The 23,861-nt window shown below is 51.7% G+C and overlaps 1 protein-coding gene across 4 annotated transcripts in view; it reads left to right on the top strand.

Moving 5' to 3' along the window:
• Positions 1-16,331, top strand: part of LEAP2 (liver enriched antimicrobial peptide 2) — a 34,813-nt gene extending 18,482 nt beyond the window's left edge. Inside the window, exons 2-4 of one of the 4 annotated variants that reach the window (XM_054038810.1) lie at positions 3,034-3,143; positions 14,700-14,908; positions 15,351-16,331. In XM_054038810.1, the coding sequence (XP_053894785.1) occupies positions 3,051-3,143; positions 14,700-14,908; positions 15,351-15,387 (339 nt within the window). In that variant the 5' untranslated portion in view covers positions 3,034-3,050 and the 3' untranslated portion in view covers positions 15,388-16,331. Of the gene's footprint in view, positions 1-2,961; positions 3,144-10,996; positions 14,389-14,699; positions 14,909-15,350 lie in introns of those variants that run through there. The other 3 variants (XM_054038809.1, XR_008446093.1, XR_008446092.1) reach the window with 3 other exon arrangements.
• The last annotated feature ends 7,530 nt before the right edge of the window (positions 16,332-23,861 follow it).

The raw sequence follows: 23,861 nt of genomic DNA, 5'->3' as shown, positions 1-23,861 counted from the left end.
CCCAATGCGTGGCAAAGGCAGTGCTGCTCCCTGTAGCTGTCAACCGGGCAGAGTCAGCACAGCTAGAGCCAGGGAGCCAGAGTCTAGCCTGGTTCGCCATCACCTTCATTACATAAATCACCTGGATACGTTCCAAGTGTGGGGGGAGACTGTGACCTCGGGGCAGCTGGTGAGCTTTGTCCCTGAAGCCCACGGCATTGCCCAGGGAGCACCATCGGAAGGTGAGGGGGCTCCCTGGCTGTCATCAAGGACAAACTCCAGCCCGACCTGCGGAGCATTTCAGGGGGGCCATGTCATTGCTGTCCCGGTGTCGGATGTTGGGTGGGAAGGCCTTGGCGATCGTATCACTCCTGAAAGCTGCCAGGGCACCTCTCTGAGGGTCAGCCAGCCCTCAGCTAATGACAGGAATGGGAGTCCACAGTCCCAGGGCCAGATTCTGCCCTTAGTGACACAGCTACAAATCCCGAGCAAGTGATGCTACACAGCAGAGTCTGGCCCTGAGCTGTGTCAATGCAAAGGCCAGTTGGGTCCTTTCACATCCAGGAGTGGAGCTCTGTGCAGTGCTAGGTCTGTAATGGGTATATTGAATGGGGAAAGAGCAGGGACATGGCCATGGGGAGAAAGCTGAGCTGCAGGTGGCTTACTCTGCCCTCTGGGGTAAGGAACGTGCTGCCAGGAAGTTCCACGCTGGGGCAGCACAGCAGACTCCTGCACTGCAGCAAGAATGGCATCATGGGCCCTCGGGATGGGGCACCTGGAGATCGGGCAGGAGCGCCGCCAACTTTTCTGCTGCCCTAGGCAGCGGAAGGCCCCGCCCCGAAATGCTGCCCCCCACAGAGGCGGTGGAAGGTCCCGCTGCCGAAATACCACCGTGGTTGCCGCCCTCCAAATTGTAGTGCCCTAGGCCACCTAGGTCGCCTAATGGATTGTACCAGCCCTGAGATTGAGCATCACATGGTGCCTAGCCACCCAACCATCCGTCTTGTAGATGGATGAAATGGCCTTCAACCTGCTGTTTGCTACAGGCCATTTAGTCCTGTATCCCTGCCTAGGAGAGGACAGGCAGGGTCACACTGAGCAGGACTGGGTTCTGGATTTCCTGGGGGCCTTGGGATGCTAGGTCATGACTCAGCATCGTGTGGTGATGTTGCATCTCTACAAAGTAACTTTTCCTCAGGAGGATGCTACTCAGCCCTGAGTGCCCACCTTAGCAGGGTGGGTTGGCACTGCCATGCGCAGGGGTCATGGGAGTTCAGTTCCAGCACTACCTGCCCATTGGGGTTACGTGGCTGGGGCAGCAGCAGAGCTTCTCCAAACCACATGACCCTGACCCAGAGAGGGAAGCCCAGTGGCAGGTGTTCAGGATCAGCTGGGATACTCAGCTGCAGAGCTGGAGGTACCCCTGGCCCAGGCCATGGCAGGACCACTTTTGGGCCAGGCAAAACCTAGGTGGTGCTGCAACCCTGCATGCCAGGTGTCACAGCCACTCACAGATTTGGAGGGGATGGACATAGGGGTTCACAGGTTCAAGCTGCTGGGGCAGAGGTGGCAGCTCCTGAGAGGGGAAGAGGAGAGTTGGGGGAACCAATGGTCCCCAACTTGAAATGGCTCTCTGCAGCCCCTGACTGGACTCTACCCCTGTCAGCTGCACCCTGGGGTCTGGTTTGTGGCCCATAGGTAGCAGGTGGGTGGGTGGGCTCCTGGATTAGCATCAATGTGCTGCTAAATTAGCAGCTCACTTTAGAAACGCCTGTTGCCTTCCAATGGCCAATACCCTTGGGCCTCCTGAACTGGCACGGGTGGTGGAAGCTCCCCACCAGCTGGGCTCTCAGATGAGCTGCTGGAAATGCCAGCTCAGTCCACAGCTGCCCCTGTAGCACTCAGGGCCCAGCATGCTGCCCTGGCCCAGGGATTCCACATGCTACGCTGAGGAAGGTTTGGGGGGGTTTAAGCCATGTTTGACCTTTCACCCAGATCAACCCCTATGTTGTTAGCCTAATTGCGCTGATTAATTCCAGCTTAGGAACTGGCTGATCAAAGTCAGTTAAAGTGGCAAACCAAACCTGGGTCAGGTCTCTGGCTTGTGTTCTGCAGGTTAGACAGATGATCACAAAGGTCCTGTATGGCCTTACAATCTATTAACTCTATCCCACCCAGCAACCTTTCCTGAGCCTCTGTGCAAGGGGAGGGGGATGCGGAGCTGGGCACCCCTTGTGCCCCTGGCAGTAAGTAATGCCCTAGGGAATCACACCAGCTTCCACCATGTCAGAGCTGGGTCCATTGTCTCTAATTCCTCTTTGTGTGACAGTCACCCTGAGCTGGCCCAGCGGCCGTTGTGCTGGGAGCTGCACACAGAGCTAGTCAGAGACAGGCTCTGCCCCAAAGAGCTCATGGGCTAAATAGACAAGGGGCGGGAGGGAAAACTGAGGCACAGAGCAGCAACAGGACTTGCCTGAGGTCACCCAGCAGCAGAGCTGGGACTAGAATCCAGTACCTGCTCTGCTAGGCCTCACTGGTTCTGTTATAGCCTGGAGAGCATGCAGAGCCTGATCCTGCTGCAGTCACCGAAGCACTGCCCCCCAGACTCCCTGGCCTGATGTGGCCATTGGCCCTGCACTGGGAGAACAGGGCCAGGGCCAGTGGCTGAGGGGACAGGTATGCTCAGTGATATGGAGTCCAGGAGCACTCGGGCTGTGAGCTGGGGGCCAAGTCTCCCTTGCCCCGCTGGGTCGCTCAGCTATGTGCCGCCCACAGTGGATCCTCATCTCTCCGGGTTGCAAGGGGCTGACTGGGGAGCTGGCCTGGAGCCTTGTGGATTCAGCCACGGGGGGCGGGATAGCGGGGAGGCTGGATAAAAGGCAGGGGCGAGGGAGTTACCAAACAGCAGGCACCTGTCAAATATTTGATCACAGGAGAGACGGGTGCCAGGAAACCCAGGGGGACGGAGGAAGCACATAGGAGCCCAGGGCTAGTGGCTGGTGTGTGCTGGGTGGGTAGCACCAGGGCTGTAACCACACTTGCCCCCTTCCCCAGCCGCAAACAGAGGCAGCATGGCCAGCGGGCTCCCCTCTGTGCTGTGGGGTGCAGGCATCAGGAGGGCACTGCTCATCTGCGTCCTGCTGCTGCTGCTCAGCTCCTGGCAGGTGAGTTTGGTCTGTTTGCACAGAGCATGGGGGATCAAGGGCTGAGTGTTGCTCGGGGGATACCAGCGTGAATCTGGAGCCACTCTGGCTCTGCAGTGGAGCAGGCTGCCCTGGAAAGGGCTCACCAGGTATTAATATCAATGTGCGTGCTGGGTGATTGCCAAGGGAGAGCATCGCCACCTGCCCCCAGCCCGGAGCTTTAGTCAGAGGCTTAGACCCACACAGAGAGCCAGAGCCTCAGTGGGTGAGGTGGGCACAGGGTGCTATAGGCCTGGGCACTGCTTAAAGGGACTATTCCTCTGCTGTCACGGTGGGGAGAACACATGGGTGAAGCGCAGTGCAAGGAGGGATGGCTCCCCAAGCCAGGGATTCTCAGCATGTGGCCCCAGCACCCTTCAACAGCAGGGCGTGGGGGAGAGGGGGCCACCCAGCAGGAACTGGAACTGAGGAAGCTGTTGCCAGAATGGAGAAGCTGGAGCTCCACAAATGCTGAACTCCTTTGTATTTACACCAGTGCCACTGAGTGAGAGCAGGATGGGACCAACTCAGATATTTATCTACAGGCATTTCTATGGGACTGATCCCCAGAGAGTCCCAGTGCTGTGCAGCCCCACACCCATCAGGGAGGGCAATACTGTTAGCCCCATGTTACAGTGAAAACTGAGGCACAGATTAGGGAGGGGACTTGCTGGGTTACCCAGGGAGTTTGACTGAGGCAGGGGTTGAATCCAGAACTCCCAGCACCTGCTCTAAGCAAAGACCATCCAGGCAGGCTCACACAGGGACCTGGATAACCAGGCACACGCTCCCCCAGTCTGGCTGCAGTTTTACCCAGGGATCCTCAGCAAACAGCAGCACAGAGCTCAGACAGCCCCTTAAGGCTCCCTCTGCTTTCCCTGGGACTGGCCAATAGAAGCAGGAAGCCCTGACAGCCTCACTCAGCCTGAGGCCCGGGGTTCTCGTGGGGTTCCAAGTCACTGCAGCAGGACCCAGGGATTTTGACTACCTGCAAAGATATTGCATGAGGGTCTGGTGCTGTGAATCCTGCTCCTTTTCCCAGACTGCTTCTCCCACAGGGCACTATTGGATCCTACCTGTGCCTGTGAGAGACTGTACTTTATGGGCTTTCCACATACAGTTCTGCTGGTAACCCTCAATCCTGACCCACAGCCCCCTGCTAACCCATCCCTGGGCTTCTGGCAGGCACAGCTCTGCTGGTGCCCCTCAATCCCGACCCACAGCCCCCTACTAACCCAGCCCCGGATTCCTCCCCTCCCACCACAGCTCTGCAGGTGCCCCTTAATCCCGACCCATAGCCCATTGCTATTCCAGCCTTGGACTCCCCCATGACAACTCTGCCAGTGCCCCTCAATCCCAACCTGCAGCCCCCTGCTATTCCAGTCCTGAGCTTCTCACCCATCTCCGCTGATGTCATAGAATCATAGAAGATTAGGGTTGGAAAAGACCTCAGGAGGTCATCTAGTCCAACCCACTGCTCAAAGCAGGACCAACACCAACTAAATTATCCCAGCCAAGGCTTTGTCAAGATGGTCCTTAAAAACCTCTAAGGATGGAGATTCCACCATCTCCCTACGTAACCCATTCCAGTCCTTCACCACCCTCCTAGTGAAATAGTGTTTCCTAATATCCAACCTAGACCTCCCCTACTGCAACTTGAGACCATTGCTCCTTGTTCTGTCATCTGCCACCACTGAGAACAGCTGAACTCCATCCTCTTTGGATCCCTCCTTCAGGTAGTGAAGGCTGCTATCAAATCCCCCCTCACTCTTCTCTTCTGCAGATTAAACAAGCCCATTTCCCTCAGCCTCTCCTCGTAAATCATGTGCCCCAGCCCCCTAAGATTTTCGTTGCCTTCCGCTGGACTCTCTCCAATTTGTCCACATCCTTTCTGTAGTGGGGGGCCCAAAACTGGACACAATACTCCAGATGTAGCCTGACCAGTTACGAATAGAAGGGAATAATCACTTCCCTCAATCTGCTGGCAATGCTCCTACTAATGTAGCCCAATATGCCATTAGCCTTCTTGGCAACAAGGGCACACTGCTGACTCATATCCAGTTTCTCATCCACTGTAATCCCCAGGTCCTTTTCTGCATAACTGCTGCTTAGCCAGTTGGTCTCCAGCCTGTAGCAGTGCATGGGATTCTTCCATCCTAAGTGCAGGACTCTGCACTTGTCCTTGTTGAACCTCATCAGATTTCTTTTGGCCCAATCCTCCAATTTGTCTAGGTCACTCGGACCTTATCCCTACCGTCCAGCATATCTACCTTTCCCCGCAGCTTAGTGTCATCCGCAAACTTGCTTAGGGTGCAATCTATCCTATCATCCAGATCATTAATAAAGATGTGGAACAAAACCGGCCTCAGGACCGACCCCTGGGGCACTCCGCTTGATACCGGCTGCCAACTAGACATCAAGCTGTTGATCACTATCCGTTGAGCCGACAATCTAGCCAGCTTTCTATCCACCTTATAGTCCATTCATCCAATCCATACTTTTTTAACTTGCTGGCAAGAATACTGTGGGAGACCATATCAAAAGCTTTGCTAAAGTCAAGATATATCATGTCCACTGCTTTCCCCATATCCACTTATCTCATCATAGAAGGTAATCAGGTTGGTCAGGCATGACTTGCCCTTGGTGAATCCATGTTGATTGTCCCTCCATCGTGGCCTGAAATGGGGCATGGAGCTCAGAGTTTAGAAAGATTGAGAAGCCATGCAGATGGGAGGGGATGGGACAGGAATGGGAACTGCTCCTGCAACAGGGCTTAACTAAGGAAAGCTCATAGCCCAGTTTGTCCAGACCAGGGGTCGGCAACCTACGGCACGCATGCCAAACAAGCTGGTTTTGAGTGGCACGCTTCTGCCTGCGGCAGTCCCGGCCCTCAGCCCCACTCAGCACCCCCCCACACACATACTGCTCTCCCCTGCGGGGGCAGGAGACAGAAGCTTGGTCCTGTGCCAGCCAAGCTTCCCCCTCCCCCACTTCTTCCCCCAGCCTGGTACTTTCCTGCCCCTCCTTCTCTCCTTCCCTGCGCCGATCAGCTGATGGCCCTTGCGAGGGAGAGGGGGAGGAGTGACAGCATGCTTGCTGCTCTGTAGAGGAGGCAGAAAAGAGGTAGGGACGGGGCCTTGGGGAAGGGGATGGAACAGGGCATATCCCTTCCAGCCCCCTGACATGAGCCACTCAGGGCAGGGGACTGGGAGCACCCTCACAAGCCGAGCACCTCAGCCCTCTGCCCTGACCCCTGAACCTCCCTCCACCCTCACTGTCCTCTGCCCTGACCCCCGCACCCCCCACGCACACCCAGCCTTCTGCCCTGCAGCCCCCACACCCCCACTGCCCTCTGCCGACCCCTGAACCCCCCCACACACTCAGCCTTTTGCCCTGCACCCCCACAGCCCCCATCCCTCTGTCCTGACCCCTGCACCCCCCACACACACACCCAGTCCTCTGCCCTGACCCCTGAACCCCCCCCCCACGTCTGGGATCCCTGCTGCCGGCCCCTTGCCAGCCGGCGTCCTGGCCGCAGGCCCCGCTCAGCCCCCTTCTGGCCTAGGTGAACAGAACCCCAGGCTGGCAGTGGGCTGAGCAAGCTGGCGGAGTAAAATCAGCATTTTAATTTAATTTTAAATGAAGCTTCTTAAACATTTTGAAAACCTTTTTTACTTTACATACAACAATAGTTTAGTTATATAATATAGACTTATATAGAGAGAGACCTTCTAAAAAACATTAAAATGTATTACTGGCACGCGAAACCTTAAATTAAAGTGAATAAATGAAGACTTGGCACACCACTTCTGAAAGGTTGCCTACCCCTGGTCCAGACTATTCCCCCATTCCCGCTCTGACCTATCTGCCTTTCCTCCTGCTGAGCGACTCCACTCTGGGGCCACATCCTCAATGCCGGTATTTAGATGACTAACTCCCTTTACTACCTTTGAGGCTCTGGGTGCATGTGTATGGATCAGCGCCACATGCTGGGGTCTCCCCATACAGGGCAGGTCCATGCCCACACTCCCAATGCAAGGCACTTTGAAATGGCAAGTGAATCCTGGCCTAGCGCTGTGAGTGGCCTCCTGGCCAAGGGTCCCAGCAGAGAGACAGCTCCTCATCCTTGAGAAGAGATGGGTCCACCTGACCGAGAAGGGGAAGAGCAACTTTCTTTGTGCACCAGCTCGCCACCCTAGGGAGAAGGGTTTTAAATGAGGTTGTAAGGGGGCAGATGATAAAAGCTCACAGGTCAGTACCCACCTTAAGAGAGGGTTAGATTTTGGGGGAACATGGAAAATTACAACAAGGTCATAAAAACAGCAAGAGGGAAAAGAGTGGGGGAATCTGCTTGACATCTTAGATGTCTGTACCCAAATGAAAGGCATATGGGGAATAAACAAGGAAGAATTGGAAGTATTAATTTATAAGGTAAATTATTCCTTAATAGGCACCACAGAGACTTGGGGGGATAATCTCATGACAGGAATATTGGTATCAAGGAGTACAACTTGTTGAGGAAGGACAGGCAGGGTAAAAAGGGAGGAGGGGTTGCATTGTACATCAAGAATCTATGCACTTGCTCTGAGGTCAAGAAGGAGGTGAGAGGTAGACCAGTTAAGAGCCTTGGGGTAAAGATAAATAGGGTAAAAAACAGGAACTACATCATGGTAGGGGTCTGCTACAGACCACCAAATCAGGAAGAGAAGCTGGATGAGGCATTTCTAGAACAAATAACAGAATATCCAGTATGCAAGCCCTGGTAGTAATGGGGGATTTTAACTATGCAGACATCTGTAGGAAAAGTGATATGGCAAAACAACAAATTTCCAATAAGTTCTTCGAGTGTGTTAGGGATGACTTCTTGTTTCAGAAAGTGGAGGAAGTAACCAGGGAGACAGCTGTTTTAGACTTGATTCTGCCCAACAGGGAGGAACTGGTAGTGAATCTCAAGGTGGAAGGCAATTTGGGTGAAAGTGATCATGAAATGATAGATTTCATGATTCTAAGGAAAGGAAGCATGAGTATGGTCACCAACCCTCCAGCGTTGTCCTGGAGTCTCCAGGAATTAATCTTTAATTAGAGATTATGTCATGTGGTGAAACCTCCAGGAATATGTCCAACCAAAATTGGCAAACCTGAGCATGAGAGCAGCAGAATAAGGACATTGGACTTCAAAAAAACAGACTTTAACAAACTCAAAGAACTGGCAGGTAAGGTCCTGTGGGAAAACAGAATTCAGCAGAGCTGCCAGTTTCTCAGGGAGACAATATTAAGGCACAATTGCAAAGTATCCCAATGCGAAGGAAAGACAGGAAGAACAGGAAGAGGTCAATATGGTTCCATCAGCTCTTTCATGACCTGAAAATCAAAAAGGAATCCTACAAGAAGTGGAAACATGGACAAATTGCTAAGGAGAAACAAAACATGAAGGAATAAAATCAGAAAGGCTAAGGCACAAAATGAGTTACAACTAGCAAGGAACATATAGGGCAATAAGGAGAGACTCTTTAAATACATTAGGGTAGGGGTGGGTAAACGTTTTGGCCTGAGCATATGGGTATCGAAATTGTATGAAGTACAAGTAATTCAAGTATCCATGAATGCTCACAAAATTAACAATTCAGTGATGTAGAGTTTATTTCTGTTTAATAAAGATACATTAGGATGTTTCGTTGAAAAATGGTGACTCAAATTGTACTCCTTGAACACTGTGATGCTCCCCTGACTGCTGCCCTTATTTCAAACTGCTGTTTTACAAGATTGCATGCACTGTGAAAAAACTGGGCACTCACTGTAGCCTGGATTTGTCGGACGTCAGTGCCCCTGTCAATTTTGAACCATAGCACTCTAGCCCAGAGCCCATACGGATGGACAAGAGGAGGCAGAGAGATTCACTTGTAACTTTATGCCCCACCCTCCTCCCAAAAATGGCATATTTGAAGCAGTGCGGTGAAGTCGCACCTGCAGTGTGGCTCTGTGTGTGCAGAAAGATGGTAGAATTATGAGTCAGGGGCTGAGGAGTGCCAGGCAGAGCGGAGCAAGCCCCCGACCCGGCTCCCCAGCCAGTGCGCTGGGCTGAGCGGAGCAAGCCCCCAATCCCGCTCCCTGGCAGGAGCTCGAGGGCTGGATAAAAAGGTCTGTGGGGCCAGAGGCAGCATTAGGGGCAGGAGAAAGATGAAGGAAAATGTAGGTCCTCTACTTGGCAGGGAAGGAGATTTAATAACTGATGACATCAAGAAAGCTGAGCTGTTTAATGCCTAGTTTGCTTCTATCTTTATTAAAAAGTTTAATGGTGAACAGATGCTCGACATAATATTAACAAGGGAGAAGGAATGCAAGTCAAATAGGGGAAGAACGGGTTAAAGAATATTTGAATGTTAGATGTATTAATGTCAACAAGGACTGATGAAATTCATCCTGGGGTACTTAAGGAACTAGCTGAAGCAATCTTGGAACCACTAGCAATTATCTTTGAGGCCCCAAAAGACTGGAGAAGGGCAAATATACCTCTATCTGTCTTTAAAAAGGGGAACAAAGAGGACCAGGGAATTATAGACCAGTCCGTTTAACATCAGTACCTGAAAGATATTGGAACAAATTATTAAACAATCAGTTTGTAAGCACCAGGAGGATAATAGGGTTATAAGGAATAGCCAGCATGGATTTGTCTAGAACAAATCATGTCAAATGAACCTAATTTCCTTCTTTGACAGGATTACTGGTGTAATGGATGGTGGAACCAGTAGATGTGATATATCTTGACATTAGTAAGGCTTTTGATAAGTCCCACATGATAGTCTCATAAGCAAACTAGGGAGATTTGGTCTAGATGAAATTACTGTAAGGTGGGTGCACAACTGATTGAGAGACTACTCAGGGACTAGTTATCAATGGAAGTAGTCACACTGGGAGGGTGTATCTAGTGAGGTCCCACATGAGTCAGCCTGGGTCCAGTGCTATTCAATATTTTCAGTAATGGAGTGGATAGTATGCTTATAAAATACGTAGCTGACACCAAACTGGGGTAAGGGATTGCAAGTATTTGGAAAACAGGATTAGAATTCAAAATGATCTTGACAAATTGGAGAATTGGTCTGAATTCAACAGGATGAAATTCAATAAATACAAGTGCAAAGTACTACACGTAGGAAAAATCAAAAGCACAACTACAACATGGGGAATAAGTAGCTAGGTAGTAGTACTGCTGAAAACGATCTGGCACTTATACTGGATCACAAATTGAATATGAGACAATGAAGTGATGCAGCTATGAAAAAGGCCAATACTCTGGGGTGTATTAACAGGAGTGTCATATGTAAGATATGGGAGGTAATTGTCCTATTCCACTTGGCACTGGTGAGGCCTTAGCTGTACCGTGTCCAGTACAAATTGTCCAGGAGAAATTGGAGAGAGTCCAGAGGAGAGCAACCAAAATGATAAAAGGTTCAGAACACCTGACCTATGAGGAAAGGTTAAAAACCTGGGCATGTTTAGTCTTGAGAAAAGAAGACTGAGGGGAAACCTGATCACAGTCTTCAGATACATTCAGGACTGTTTGTGGTGTTTAGATGCTGCATGTGATTATTAGAACTGGGAGCACAGGCTGATGGGAGTCTGAAAGGACAGGAAACAGGAAGGAGGGGGGAGGAGTTGAGGAGGCTGGGAGAGTTACAGAGTGTGCAGCTACAGCTTGGAGAAAAGACTTCCGCTGTAAATAAAGTTCTGTTGAAGTTGTTAATACTTTGCTTGGTGGATACAACATTTTGGCGATGAGGATGGATCTTCTGCCTCTGAACCCACCTGCACCTTTTCAGCAAAGCCCAGGTGAGCCTCTAATTGCTTTTACTGCCTGGATCCGTATGTTTGAGACTTATCTGCTTGCAATCAGTGCTACAGAGATTTCTGAAGTAAGAAAGAGTGCTCTGCTAATCCACTGCCTTGGAGCAGAAGGGCAGCATATATTTTACACTTTTCCCCTTGCAGATGATAAATATGAGACTGAACTCACTGCATTAAAGAACTTTTTTGTGCCAAAAGTGAATGTAGTAGCTAATCGCTACAGATTTCACCAGCGTGAGCAGAAACCAGAGGAGATTATAATGCAGTATATGGCTTCTCTGAGGAGTCTGATTGTAACTTGTGACTTTGGGAATATGGCAGATGAGATGATTAGAGACCAGCTCATTGAGAAAACAACCATGCTTCATGTAAGAGAACGCTTACTTCTAGAACCACAACTTACACTAGAAAAAGCAATAACCATTGCTACTCAGATTGAGTCAGCTACAGCTGAAGCCAAAATAATGAGCCAGGGTACAGCAGGCCCAGTCCAGGCTGTGATTCCTTTGCAGAAAAGTTCACTATCACTGCAGACAAACAATTGCAAAAGGAAAACTAATGAAAAGCCACTGAATCAGCAAATGCAAAATACAGTAAAAGCATGCTTTCGCTGTGGATCCCCACAACATCTTGCAAGCTACACAGTATGTCCAGCAAAAGTAGCTCAGTGCAATCATTGCAAAAAGATTGGGCATTTTGCTAAAGTATGTCGCAGTAGCCAGTTCAATCAACAGGTGCATGCAGTTACCATACCAGATGTTACTGTGCTGAGTGTAGACAAAATCACTACTGCACATATTCCAGAACAGATAAAGTGCACTGTAAATGTTTCTGCCATACCCTCAGTCAAATCACACTCTATTCAGCTAATGTTGGACACCGGCTCAGCAGTATCTATACTACCTGATTCCATCTATTTGCATTACTTTAAAGATGTGCCTCTTACTGAACCCAAACTTCACTTGGTATGCTATTTGAAAAACCATATTCCAGTACATGGCTGCTTGCCAGCAATAGTTACTTTTGGTGATCGCTGTGTAACTGCGGAATTCTACATTGTTCACAAAGGCACTCGTATCCTTGGCAGAGATTTAATTAGCTGCTTTAAATCTCAGGGTAGTTAATGGACGAATTGATCTTCCTCAGCAAAGCACTCTTGCGGTACACACACCAGTTTCAACTGGGACCCAACTCCAGGTCGAGAAGAAACTCGGCTATGCTTATGGGTTTCTGCATAAAGTTAAAATGCGGAATAATGTGTTGCCCGTACGACAGAAATTACGGCGCTTACCATTTTCAGTCAGGGAAGCTGTTTCAGAGGAACTTAGAAAACTTGTTCAAAAGGACATTATTGAAGAGATTAACTCCTCGGAATGGGTTTCACCTATAGTAGTGACGCAGAAGAAGGGTGGAGACATTCGCCTTTGTGTGGACTTAAGGGAGCCAAATAAAGCTATTGTGATTGACAGCCATCCTCTTCCTCACATAGAGGAAGTATTTGCAGAACTCCGTGGAGCAAAGATGTTTTCTACTCTTGATTTGCAGAGCGCATACCACCAGGTTATGTTGCACAAAGATAGCAGAGAGCTCACAGCATTTATTACACATGAGGGACTATTTCGTTTTAAACGTGTTCCATATGGTCTCGCATCAGCCCCAAGTGCCTTTCAAAAAATGATGTCATTGATTCTGAAGAATCAACATGGAGTTCAGTGCTATTTGGATGATATTATTGTGTTTGGAAATACTACCGAGGAGCATGACAATAACCTGCAGTCTGTACTAAACTGCATCAGCAAAGCAGGCCTCAAGTTCAATAGGTCCAAATGCAAATTTAGACAAACTGAACTCCCCTTTCTGGGGCATACAATTTCACAGGCTGGACTAAAACCTGATCCAGATCATATCCTGGCAATTTCAAATGCTCCTCCTCCAACAGATTTGCAAACCTTACGTTCCTTCTTGGGTCTTACCTCCTGGTATGCAAAATTCATTCCCAATTATGCTTCTGTCATTGAACCGTTACGAGAATTACTACGGAGAAGTTCAACCTTAGTGTGGACAACGGATGCACAAGTTAGTTTCGAAAGGGTGAAAGGCTTGATTGTACATAGTCCAGTACTTGCATTATTCAGTCCCGCATTGCCCACAACTATAACTACTGATGCTTCTGATTATGGACTTGGGGCTGTCCTCACACAACTTCATGAGGACAATACAGAGAGGACTATTGCATTTGCTTCAAGGACACTAAGTAATGCTGAGAGAAAATATTCTACAGTTGAAAAAGAAGCACTTGCTTGTGTCTGGGCTACAGAAAAATGGAGAACTTACCTGTGGGGCCGCACGTTCAAGTTGCGCACAGACCACAGCCCTTGGACAACGTTGCTCACCACGAAAGGACTGGGAAGAGCAGGATATTGTATTGCTAGATGGTCTGCAAGACTACTTTCTTTCAATTATGAACTGGAATATAAGCCCAGTGCTGGGGTCTGGACTAGATGACCTCTCAGGATCCCTTCTAGACCTATATTGCTATGATTCTCACCCTTTGCTCATATAGGGACCATGGCCAGAAATCCCAGCCAAGTGGACAATGCTGGAGCCCACTGCTGCCCATGCTGGGACCATCTTGCTCCCTCCCTGTTTGACTGTGAGGCCACAGGGAGATCTGGCCCATCCCCCCAGCATCAATGGCACTCACACAGCAGGGGCTGCTGGATGATGACCCCAGCCACAGAGACAGAGCTGCACTGCAGGGTCGTGGCCAGCATGGTCCCTCCCACCTGCTTCTTACTGCCACCTGGGATCTCTTCCTCTACCACACTGCTGGAGCCCAGTCCCACCAACCTGCAAGTCCCACCCCTGGGGCTGGGGTGAGACTGATCTGTGGGTTTAAGAGACACACAATACATACCCCTCTGCAGCTCCAGGGGAAGCTCTCACCCAGTCAAGACGCATTGCTGTCTAGTAGAGCAGAGAAGGAGAGGACTCCTGGGTCCTATTCATGGCCCTGACACTGCTTCCATGTGTGTCCCTACATGAATGGCTTTGATCCCTCTGTGCCTCAGTTCCCTGTCTGTTACACAGGGTGATGAGCATGGGGGCAGGACTTTGGGCACCAATATGTGAGGCTCTCTGTGATGCCAGAGCCAAGTGCTTCCCCCGGAGAGCCCTGTATTGCCCCACATCATCATGGATTGAACATCATAACTAGCCTCCAGGTGGCTGGGGCTGACCAAGGGTCTTCAGACGGGGAACTCCCTGCACGCCCCATCTGCTGGCTCTCTCCACACCACAGCCAAGGTCTGATCCAGCTGCCTTGATGTTAGATCCCCCCAATGGCCATTGGGGTCTGCTCGCTAGGCTGGGCGTTAGAGAACAGGTGATGACTGAGGAGGAGGAGGTCCCTGTACTGAACTGGGAGGGCATGGGGCTGTTCCCTCCTGAACTTCTCCCTGCCCCACCCCAGCCTGGGCCTTGGAATGCCAGGTGGCCACCTCTTATGTTGGTGCTTCTCCCATTCCAGCTCTCCTTGTCCCAGGGCCTCTGGATCACAAAGCCCATGCTGTGACTGGCCTGCCCCTTGGTGGAGTGTAGTGCTGACCTGATGCCAGTCTCAGAGGAGTTGGGGGACGGAGGTGAGCCCTAGCAACTCCCTCTGTGGGACTGACCAGCCCTCTCATGTCACTCTAGGGAACATCAGGTCCTGCCGGGAGCAGGATATTGCTCAGCGCCACAGCCCGCCAGGTCTCCTCCCCACCTGCCATTCTCAAGTCAGGCCCTGATGGGGGACCCACACGCCATCGGGCAGTCAGGATGACGCCCTTCTGGAGGATGGTGGGCAGCAAACCACTGGGAGCCTACTGCCGGCACGGCCTGGAGTGCAGCACCAAGATGTGCAGGTGAGTCTGGAGCTCCGGGGGAGTGCTACTATTCCAGCTCTGGGCTATCCACCCCACTCTGCTGGTGCCCCTCAATCCCAACCTGCAGCTCCCTGCTAACCCAGCCCTGGGCTCCCCACATGCACAGTTCTGCTGGTGCCTCTCAGTCCAGAGCCACAGCCCCCTTCTATTCCAGCCCTAGGTTCCCCCTTGCCCGCCAGCTCTGCCCCTCAGTCCTGAGCCCCCACCTCCCCCCGACTTGGGGGTGGTTGGAGCTGGGGACTGGGTTTGAGCCTGTTTCTATGGTTCACCCTTTTGAGATGGGGGCACTAATGGTGGGTGTGCAGGGGGATGGAGATGAATTGGGGAGCAGAATGGGGGCATGCAATCAGGAGATCCCGCTGCCTAGAGTATGGGGGTGATGTACTCTCCCCCTAGGCTCACAGCTGTTTTGCCTCCCCAGGAACGGGCACTGTGCTCCCCCACAGTACGAATGCTGAAAGCTGGAAGCTGATGCAATCCCGGCTGGAGACAATGCTCCCCATCTACCCCCAGGCTCAGAGCATCTGCAGACTGGAGGCCATCAATACTTGCCCCTGGGGTGGGACTGTGAGACACATGATCCAGAGCCCTGCAATCACCACTTGGGGGCGAGGGCTCCAGCCTCCCAACACAGGTGGGAGTGTGTCCCAGTCTCCTCACATGCACCCTCGGTGAAGGGGAAAGTATTCATAGTTCCAGCGGGGGCCAATTCCAAGTCTGACCCAGCACCACCCCCCCCCAGCAGCAGCCATCTGGGGGGCTCCCATAGTGAAGCCTGCACAGACCCGAGCTGCTCGCAGGGACTGTTGTTGCTCCTGATATTGAATGGGGGCTGAGAGTACAAGGATTACCCCAACAGGAGCTGGGAGACCAGACCCTTCCTGGCCCCAGCGTTGCTCTGTGCAAGGAAAATTGGGACTCTTAAAGGAGCCACATGCGCAAGCAGTTGCCCTCTATAGGAGCTGAGATCCCTCCTCAGAGCCAGCCCGACGGAAATGCCCCTCTGGCCCTTCCCAGCAGAGAGATCCTTTTTGTGCCTTCATGCCAAGCCAAGAAAGCATCCCACCTTGGGGTCCCTCTCCTTCCCCAGGGGCTGGGCAGACTCCCAGCCTGCCCCTGGGGACAGGCTCTAGGTGCAGGCTGGAAGTCTACTGGGGGGATATCTTCCTGAGGTGGGGGTTCCCACACTCCCCCATTGCAAGGTGATGGGCAGCACCCAAACTGCCACTGCAGGGACCCCAGGGTGGCACCTGAGGTAAACATGGACTTCTTACTGGAGAGCCCTGAATCCCACAAGGCTCCTGGTTGGCTGTGTCACCTGCAGTGCGCTGGATGCCCCAGGACTGCACCTCACAGACTGTTTGAACCTACGTTGCTTGCTCAAACAATAAATGCCTCTGGCCTGAAAGTTTGTGACTTCCTGACTCTTTCTGAAGGGAGCAGAAAGCATTCACTCCCTGGTTTTCCCAGCAATCCAACCCTGCAGCTGATCAGCTCTGGGCACCCCAGGCAGCTGTGCCTAGGAGCTGGGATGTGTTAGTCGCCATCAGGGCTGGGCAAATACCCATGTCCCCCAGTAGTCCCTTGGCTGCAAGCTGAGCTCCTTTGGCCTGTGTTCCCAGGGAACATGTGTTAGTAGGACCATTCTAATGTACAGGTTTGTTGGCAGGGTGCGTGGGAACGGCAATGTGGAGAATATCAGCAGTCGGCAGAAGGCCAATGCACGTCCGCTTGGTTTTCACAAGCTCCCCCACAGCCAGTTAGGGACCCGGCCTCTGTGCTGTCTGAAGTGCAAACACTGCGGGTTGGCAGGCCCAGGCCATACCACTTTGAAGAGATAACTGAGCCAATAGCACCGGGTCCACTGATGTGGCTTAGATGAAAAGCCAAAGAAACACGTCCCAGGCCAACAGAGAAGCACCTGTGTTTTCTCTTTGCCAGCACATGGGCCTAGCTCCTTCCTGCACATGCAGGCTGGCTCTGTGCCAAGTGAGATGGGGATAGTTTCCTGCATGCAAGGCCTGATCCCGAGCAGTGCTGAACTCACCCCACGTGGCCTAAGTGTGCTCAGCAACAGTTCTTTGCCCAGTTCTAAAGGCACCGTGTCAACTTGGCCTGCTGCACTGCTCCAGGGACCCGGGCCAGCCTGGAAGAGGTGGAGTTGTGGCGCTTAGGGCAGCAGTAGTGTGCAAAGCATTTTGCACTGTAAGGTATAGCCACATGCTGGAGATGTGCCTGCCCAGCCCTGGGGAGAGGCTGATCTCAGGGGGTGCTGTTACTATAAGTGATGCTGCTATACAGCTGCCCTCCTCCTTGATCCTCTAACATGCTTTGCATGGCTTTCCATTGCAGAGATCCTGCCCCACATGGGACTGGGGCTCCTGCTTTGGGTCTCAATACATGCCCCAGGTTCCAACACCCCCCACAAGCCCACAGCAAAATTCAGATACAGGGGCCTGGTGGGGGGTGACCCTCCCCCCCATTCAGTACAGATGGCCTCCAGCCCAGAACAGATGCTGCCATAAGTTTGCTCCCATCACTTGGCAGTAGGGTGTCATGGCGTCCGGTTTGCTGACTGGGCCGTTAAAAGTCCTGTCGGCGGCGCAGCAGGGGCCCGGGGCTAAGGCAGGCTCCCTGCTAGCCCTAGCTCCACGCAGCTCCTGGAAGCGGCCGCCAGGTCCCTGCAGCCCCTAGACGCACGGGCAGCCAGGGAGGCTCAGCATGCTGCCCTCGCCCCGAAAGCCAGCTCCGCAGCTCCCATTGGCCGGGAATCGCAACCAATGGGAGCTGCAGGGGTGGCGCCTGTGGCCGCGAGAGCAGAGTGTGGAACCTCCCTGGCCGCCCATGCATCTAGGGGCTGCAGGGACCTGGCAGCCGCTTCCCAGGAATCACGGCAATGCTGCCGGGACCCCCTACCCCAAACCCTCTCCTGCGCCCCAATCTCTTGCCCCACCCCAGGGTCCCCTCCCACATCCAAATTCCTTCCCAGAGCCCACCCCCCCAACACTCCAACACCCTGTCCCAGCCCCCTCCTGCACCCCAAATCCCTCATCTCCAGCCCCACCCCAGAGCCTGCATCCCCAGCTGGAGTCCTCACCCCCCTCCCACACTCCAAACCCCTGCCCCAGCCTGGAGCCCTCTCCCACACCCTGAACCCCTTATTTTTGGCCCCACCCAGAACCCACCCCCCCCAGCCCAAAGCCCAACCCCCTGTACCCCAGCCCGGAGCCCTCTCCTGCACCCCAAACCCCTCATCCTCAGCCCCACCCCAGAGCTAGGGTGACCAGATGTCCCGATTTTATAGGGACAGTCCCGATTTTTGGATCTTTTTCTTATATAGGTGCCTATTACCCCCCACCCCCGTCCCGATTTTTCACATTTGCTGTCTGGTCACCCTACCCAGAGCCCACAGCCAGAGCCCTCTCCCCCCAAACCCCAACTCCCTGCCCCAGCCCAGTGAAAATGAGTGAAGGTGGGGATTGGAGCGAGCGGGGGCGGGACCTCAGAGAAGGGGCGGGGCAGGGGTGTTTGATTTTGTGTGATTAGAAAGTTGGCAACGCTACTTGGCATTGGCAGGCTGGCACAAAACAGGGCCCAGGGCTCCAACCTGTAACTTCCCATTTGCCTGGTTCCAGTGCAAGGGCTGTGTTTGCTGTGCTCGCACTGCCACCTGGTGGCTGATCTCAGCAGGTTCAGCTCTAATCTATAAGTTTCAGAGTAGCAGCCGTGTTAGTCTGTATCCGCAAAAAGAACAGGAGTACTTGTGGCACCTTAGAGACTAACAAATTTATTAGAGCATAAGCTTTCGTGGACTACAGCCCACTTCTTCTGTATGCATCCGAAGAAGTGGGCTGTAGTCCACGAAAGCTTATGCTCTAATAAATTTGTTAGTCTCTAAGGTGCCACAAGTACTCCTGTTCTTTTCTGTAATCTATAAACTCCCTTGGGATGGTTTGTGCAGTCACTGGGCTGTGAGTTTCTTGGTGCTGAGCAAAGCTGCTCCATCCACAGCATAGAGATTCATAGAATCTAAGGTCAGGAGGAGCCATTGTGATAATCTAGTCTGACCTCCTTGTGATGGGTTCGGTCACAGAAACCCCCTTGGGACTGTCACCTAATGTGCTGAAATCACCTCTGAGCCCGTTTTCCCTGTCAGCTTGGGACTGCAGAACCCTGCCTTGTTGAGCCAGACACACTAGCCTGCTGCAACACAGACCCAGGTCTGGTCCATGCCCCCAAAGCTGCAGACTTTTTAACCAAAATCTCCAGCACCCAGAAACCCAGCTCCCAATGGGATCCAAACCCCAAATAAATCCATTTTATTCTGTATAAAGCTTATACAGGGTAAACTCATAAATTTCCACCCTCTATAACACTGAGAGAGAGATGCACAATTGTTTGCTCCCCCAGGTATTAATCACTTACTCTGGGTTTACTAATAAACAAAAGTGATTTTATTAAGTATAAAAAGTAGGATTTAAGTGGTTCCAAGTAATAACAGACAGAACAAAGTAAGTCACCAAGCAAAATAAAGCAAAAACATGCAAGTCTAAGCCTAATACATTAAGAAACTGTTTACAGATAAAATCTCACCCTCACAGATGTTCAAATAAGCTTCTTTCACAGACTAGACTCCTTCCTAGTCTGGGCCCAGGGCCAGTGCACAGAAGTTTCGTGCCCTAGGCAAAACTTCCACCTTGCGCCCCCCCGCAGCCCTGCGGCAGCTCCCCGCCCACACCTCCGCCATGAGGCGCCCCCCGCCACGGCAACTCCCCCCCCCGCCCTGAGGCGCCCCCCCCTGCGGCAGCTCCACACCCCAGCTCACCTCTGCTTCGCCTCCTCCCCGAGCACACCACCCCTGCTCTAATTCTCCTCCCCTCCCAGGCTTGTGGCAACAAACAGCTGATTGGTGCTGCAAGCCTGGGAGGCAGGAGAACTGGAGCGGCAACCGCACGCTTGGGGAGGGGGCGTAGGAACGCTGTAAAAAAAAATTGGGGGCACCGCTTTTTGGCGCCCCCAAATCTTGGCGCCCTAGGCAACTGCCTAGTTTGCCTTAATGGTAGCACCGGCCCTGTCTGGGCCCAATCCTTTCCCCTGGTACGGTCCTTGTTAGTTCCAGCAGACATCTTAGGTGGAAAACAGGGGTGTTCTCATGACTGGCAGCCCCGGGAATCTTTTGTCTCTCTGGGTCCCCACCCCTTCTTCTAAATGAAAAAGCACCAGGTTTAAGATGGATTCCAGTATCAGGTGACATGGTCACATGTCCTGTGGACCCCAGCCTCCATTCTTCCAAGGCTGGCTCGCACGCACACAGGAAGGTTTGCAAGTAAACAGACCATTTACAACCAATTGTCCTAGTCAATGGGAGCCATCAAGCTTCCAAACCACCATTAATGGCCCACACTTTGCATAATTACGATAGGACCTCAGAGTTATACTTCATATTCCTAGTTTCAGATACAAGAATGATACATACTTACAAATAGGAGGAATATATTCAGTAGGTTATAAACTTTGTTATGATACCTTACAAGAGACCTTTTGCATAAAGCATATTCCAGTTACATCATATTCACACTCATAAGCATATTTCCATAAAACATTATGAGGTGCAACGTCACACTCCTGTCTAACTCAGGCCAGGGAACTACACTGATTTCTCATCAAGCCCATAGCTTCTGGTTGAGCTAGAGCAAGTGTTGGAGAAGCCACTCTCACCCTGGTTAAATTGTTCCAGTGGTTAATTACCCTCTGCCATGGATCCACAGGATCAGTGCTATGCCCCCAGCTTTGGAAGTGAGTCCCCCTTTGATGGTGCCTGACCCCCCCAGTGGTCCCACTCTCCCTTCAGGGTAGGCCACTTGGCCTCATCTCCTCCTGAGATTGAATCTCTGGGCTCCAACCCTTCTGCTTCACGCTGTGAACTCAGCCCAGCAAGTCCAACTGAAATAGACTCATTCCTGGTAGAGACATGTACACCCTGCAGGGATTAATGCACTGCACCCACTATTAGCTGTGACACTGGAGAAGCACTGTCAAAACAGTCAGGTTTATTAGCAACTGGCACACGGCAAAGGAAGTCCTTAGATTAGCACAGAGGAACAAAGGTTAAAGCATAGTCCATTCTAGTCAGCCAAGCTATAGTGAATCTAAGGGCTTGTCTACACTATGCAGCTTTTAGCGACAAGGCTGTGTCGACACAGCCTTGTCGCTAAAAGTCAGCATGTGTAAACACTCTTTGTTGGTATTTTGTCGGCACTTTTGCCGACAAAATACTTCCAGCCCCGTGAGCAGCAAAAGCTTTTTCGGCAGGAGCACTAGCCATGTTCACACTGCCACTTGCATTAGCAAAACTTTTGTCTTTCGCGGGGGGGCGGTTAAGTACCCGTGAAAGACAAAAGTTTTGTCTTTCAACTTCGCAGTGTAGACATACCCCCATATTCAGGCTCTGTATGTCTCTCTCACTCTCACCTCCTTAGCCAGTTCCTAGGTGAGAGAGCCCCCAGCTTCCTCCAGAAGAAAACACTCCATCCCCCACCTCATACCTCTCAGTCTTTTCTTCTCCAGATGGGGTCTCTCTTTGGCTTCCCTGCTGAGAGATGGGGAAGTCCACCCCCTCTGGGTCATTGGTTGCTAGGTATCAGTGTCTCGGTGATTGGGTTTTCCATTGTTTTCTCAGATTTTCCACTGGTATGCCCAAATAAATGTGTCAGTCTCTAAGGTGCCACAAGTACTCCTTGTTCTTTTCACTGAGATGGGGTCACCCTCAACCAGTCCTTTTAATGACTCATTCAGGGACAGCTAGGCAACACACACAGAGCTACATCTCTTAGCCTGCCCTGAAAGCAAACTTACTCTTTTCCCCTCCACTGGGTAGCCATGCAAAAAATGGGGAAGCTGAGGCACAGAGGATTCATAAAAATATTACAGAAAATTCCCACTTCATCATACCGTCTTTTAGAAATAGACACCAGCCTGAATTTGTATAGCTGCAGCCTCCAGCAATTGCAGTCTGCCTTTGTCTGCTAGATTAAAGAACCCTCTACTACAAAATAGTCCCCTCCTCCCCTTAGATGCCTAGGTACTTAGAAACCATCCCTGGGGAGGGGAGTCAGTCAAGGGATCGTGCACGCTCACCTTAGGCAGTGGGAGACAGGCAGGGGATCACCCGCACTCCCCTCAGGCAGTGGGAGACAGGCAGGGGATCACCCGCACTCACCTCAGGCAGGGAGAGACAATCAGGGGATCACCCGCACTCACCTCAGGCAGTGGGAGACAGGCAGGGGATCGCCCGCACTCATCTCAGGCAGTGGGAGACAGGCAGGGGATCGCCCGCACTCATCTCAGGCAGGGGGAGACAATCAGGGGATCGCCCGCACTCACCTCAGGCAGGGGGAGACAGTCAGGGGGTCACCCGCACTCACCTCAGGCAGGGGGAGACAGTCAGGGGGTCACCCGCACTCCTCTCAGGCAGCAGGAGACAATCAGGGGATCCCCCGCAGTCCCCTCAGACAGGGGGATACAGTTGGGAGATCAGCAGCCCATTCTTACCTCAGATGTGGCCAGACAGTCAGGGAATCGCCCACACTCCCCTCAGGTAGGGAGAGGCAGTCAGGGACAGCCCATACTCCCCTCACGCAGGGGGAGACAGTCAGGGGATCACACCCACTCCTCTCAAGCGAGAGTGTACAGTCATTGGACCGCCTGCGCTCTCCTCAGGCTGGGGGAGACAGTCGGGGGACCACCCATGCTCCCCTCAGGCAGGGAGAGACAGTTGTGGGATTGACTGTGCTCCTCTCAGATAGGGGAAGACAGTAGGGGAATTGTCCACGCTCCCTCAGGCAGGGGGAGACAACAAATATGGTTGGCAAGTTGGCAACATTGTAAATGTGAAGTCATAAGATTTTCCTGTATGATGTTCAAAACTCATGTAGCGCAAACTGGTCAAACAGGCCTGTCTTGAATAAAGGAGTGTATGTTTGCTTTAAATTATATAGAAGCAGTAAACAGAATCATCAAGCAGGAAGGGTAAACACAGGAAGCTCAAACAGGTGAAAAAGAAACACTAGGGAACATCCTTCCACACAGACTCTGTCTCCGAATTCCCAGCTGGAAATGTTTTTCAAGAGGGGGATTGAAACTATAAAATGAAGGGGAAAACACCCCAAGACACCACTCTCTCTTCCTGCCCCCTCACATTCTCTGCTTCTGAGAAGACTAAAGGAAACAGTCGTGGATTTTGTGGGAAGGGTCCTGACCTGAAGAGTTTGGTCAGTAATGTTGCTGGAAGCATGTGATGAGAAATTTTGCTTGAATCTAATGTAGTTTAAATTACGTGCTAATAACATTTTATTTATTTTTCTTGTAACCATTTCTAACTTATATGCCTCATTACTTGTGTAAGCAGAGTCAAGATAAGCTCTACCCTGACATCTGGTGGTGAATTATGGTGAGGGTTGAAAAGAACTTAAGGGGCTGACTCCGCCTAGCCTGGGACAACAGCAACTGAAAGTGGTTACTTTGGCTGGTGTGGGATCCCCAGTTTCTCTGTTGTTGGGGCAGGAAGAATAAAGTGTTGTTACCCTGATTTGGTGAAGCAAGGCCAGTGGAACTGTTGTATGACAGAGAGACTCACCAGTAAGTAAGTAGCACTTGCTAGACAAGGGGCATGGGTTACAAAACCCAGTGAATTGAGAGAGGATGGGGGTAGGTATTTGTATCTGATGGTGTGGCCCCCCCTTTGAGGGCTTGAAACACCAGTTGTACCACCTCCTCTCTCCACTGTTGAGTGTCAGAGGTAACTTTGATTCCATTAGGAGTCTAGTTACAGGCTGCTGAGCTGAATTCACTTTGGGTCAATGGTGCACCAGCACTGGGGCTTCCCTACAATGAGCTGAAATCACAAAAGTGCTAAAGTTATTAAAAGCTGAGA

Source organism: Malaclemys terrapin, chromosome 9 (genome assembly GCF_027887155.1).
Source record: "Malaclemys terrapin pileata isolate rMalTer1 chromosome 9, rMalTer1.hap1, whole genome shotgun sequence".
Classification (NCBI taxonomy): domain Eukaryota; kingdom Metazoa; phylum Chordata; order Testudines; family Emydidae; genus Malaclemys; species Malaclemys terrapin.
The sequence above is the reverse complement of the archived record's forward strand: the minus strand, read 5'-3'. Positions and strand labels throughout refer to the sequence as shown.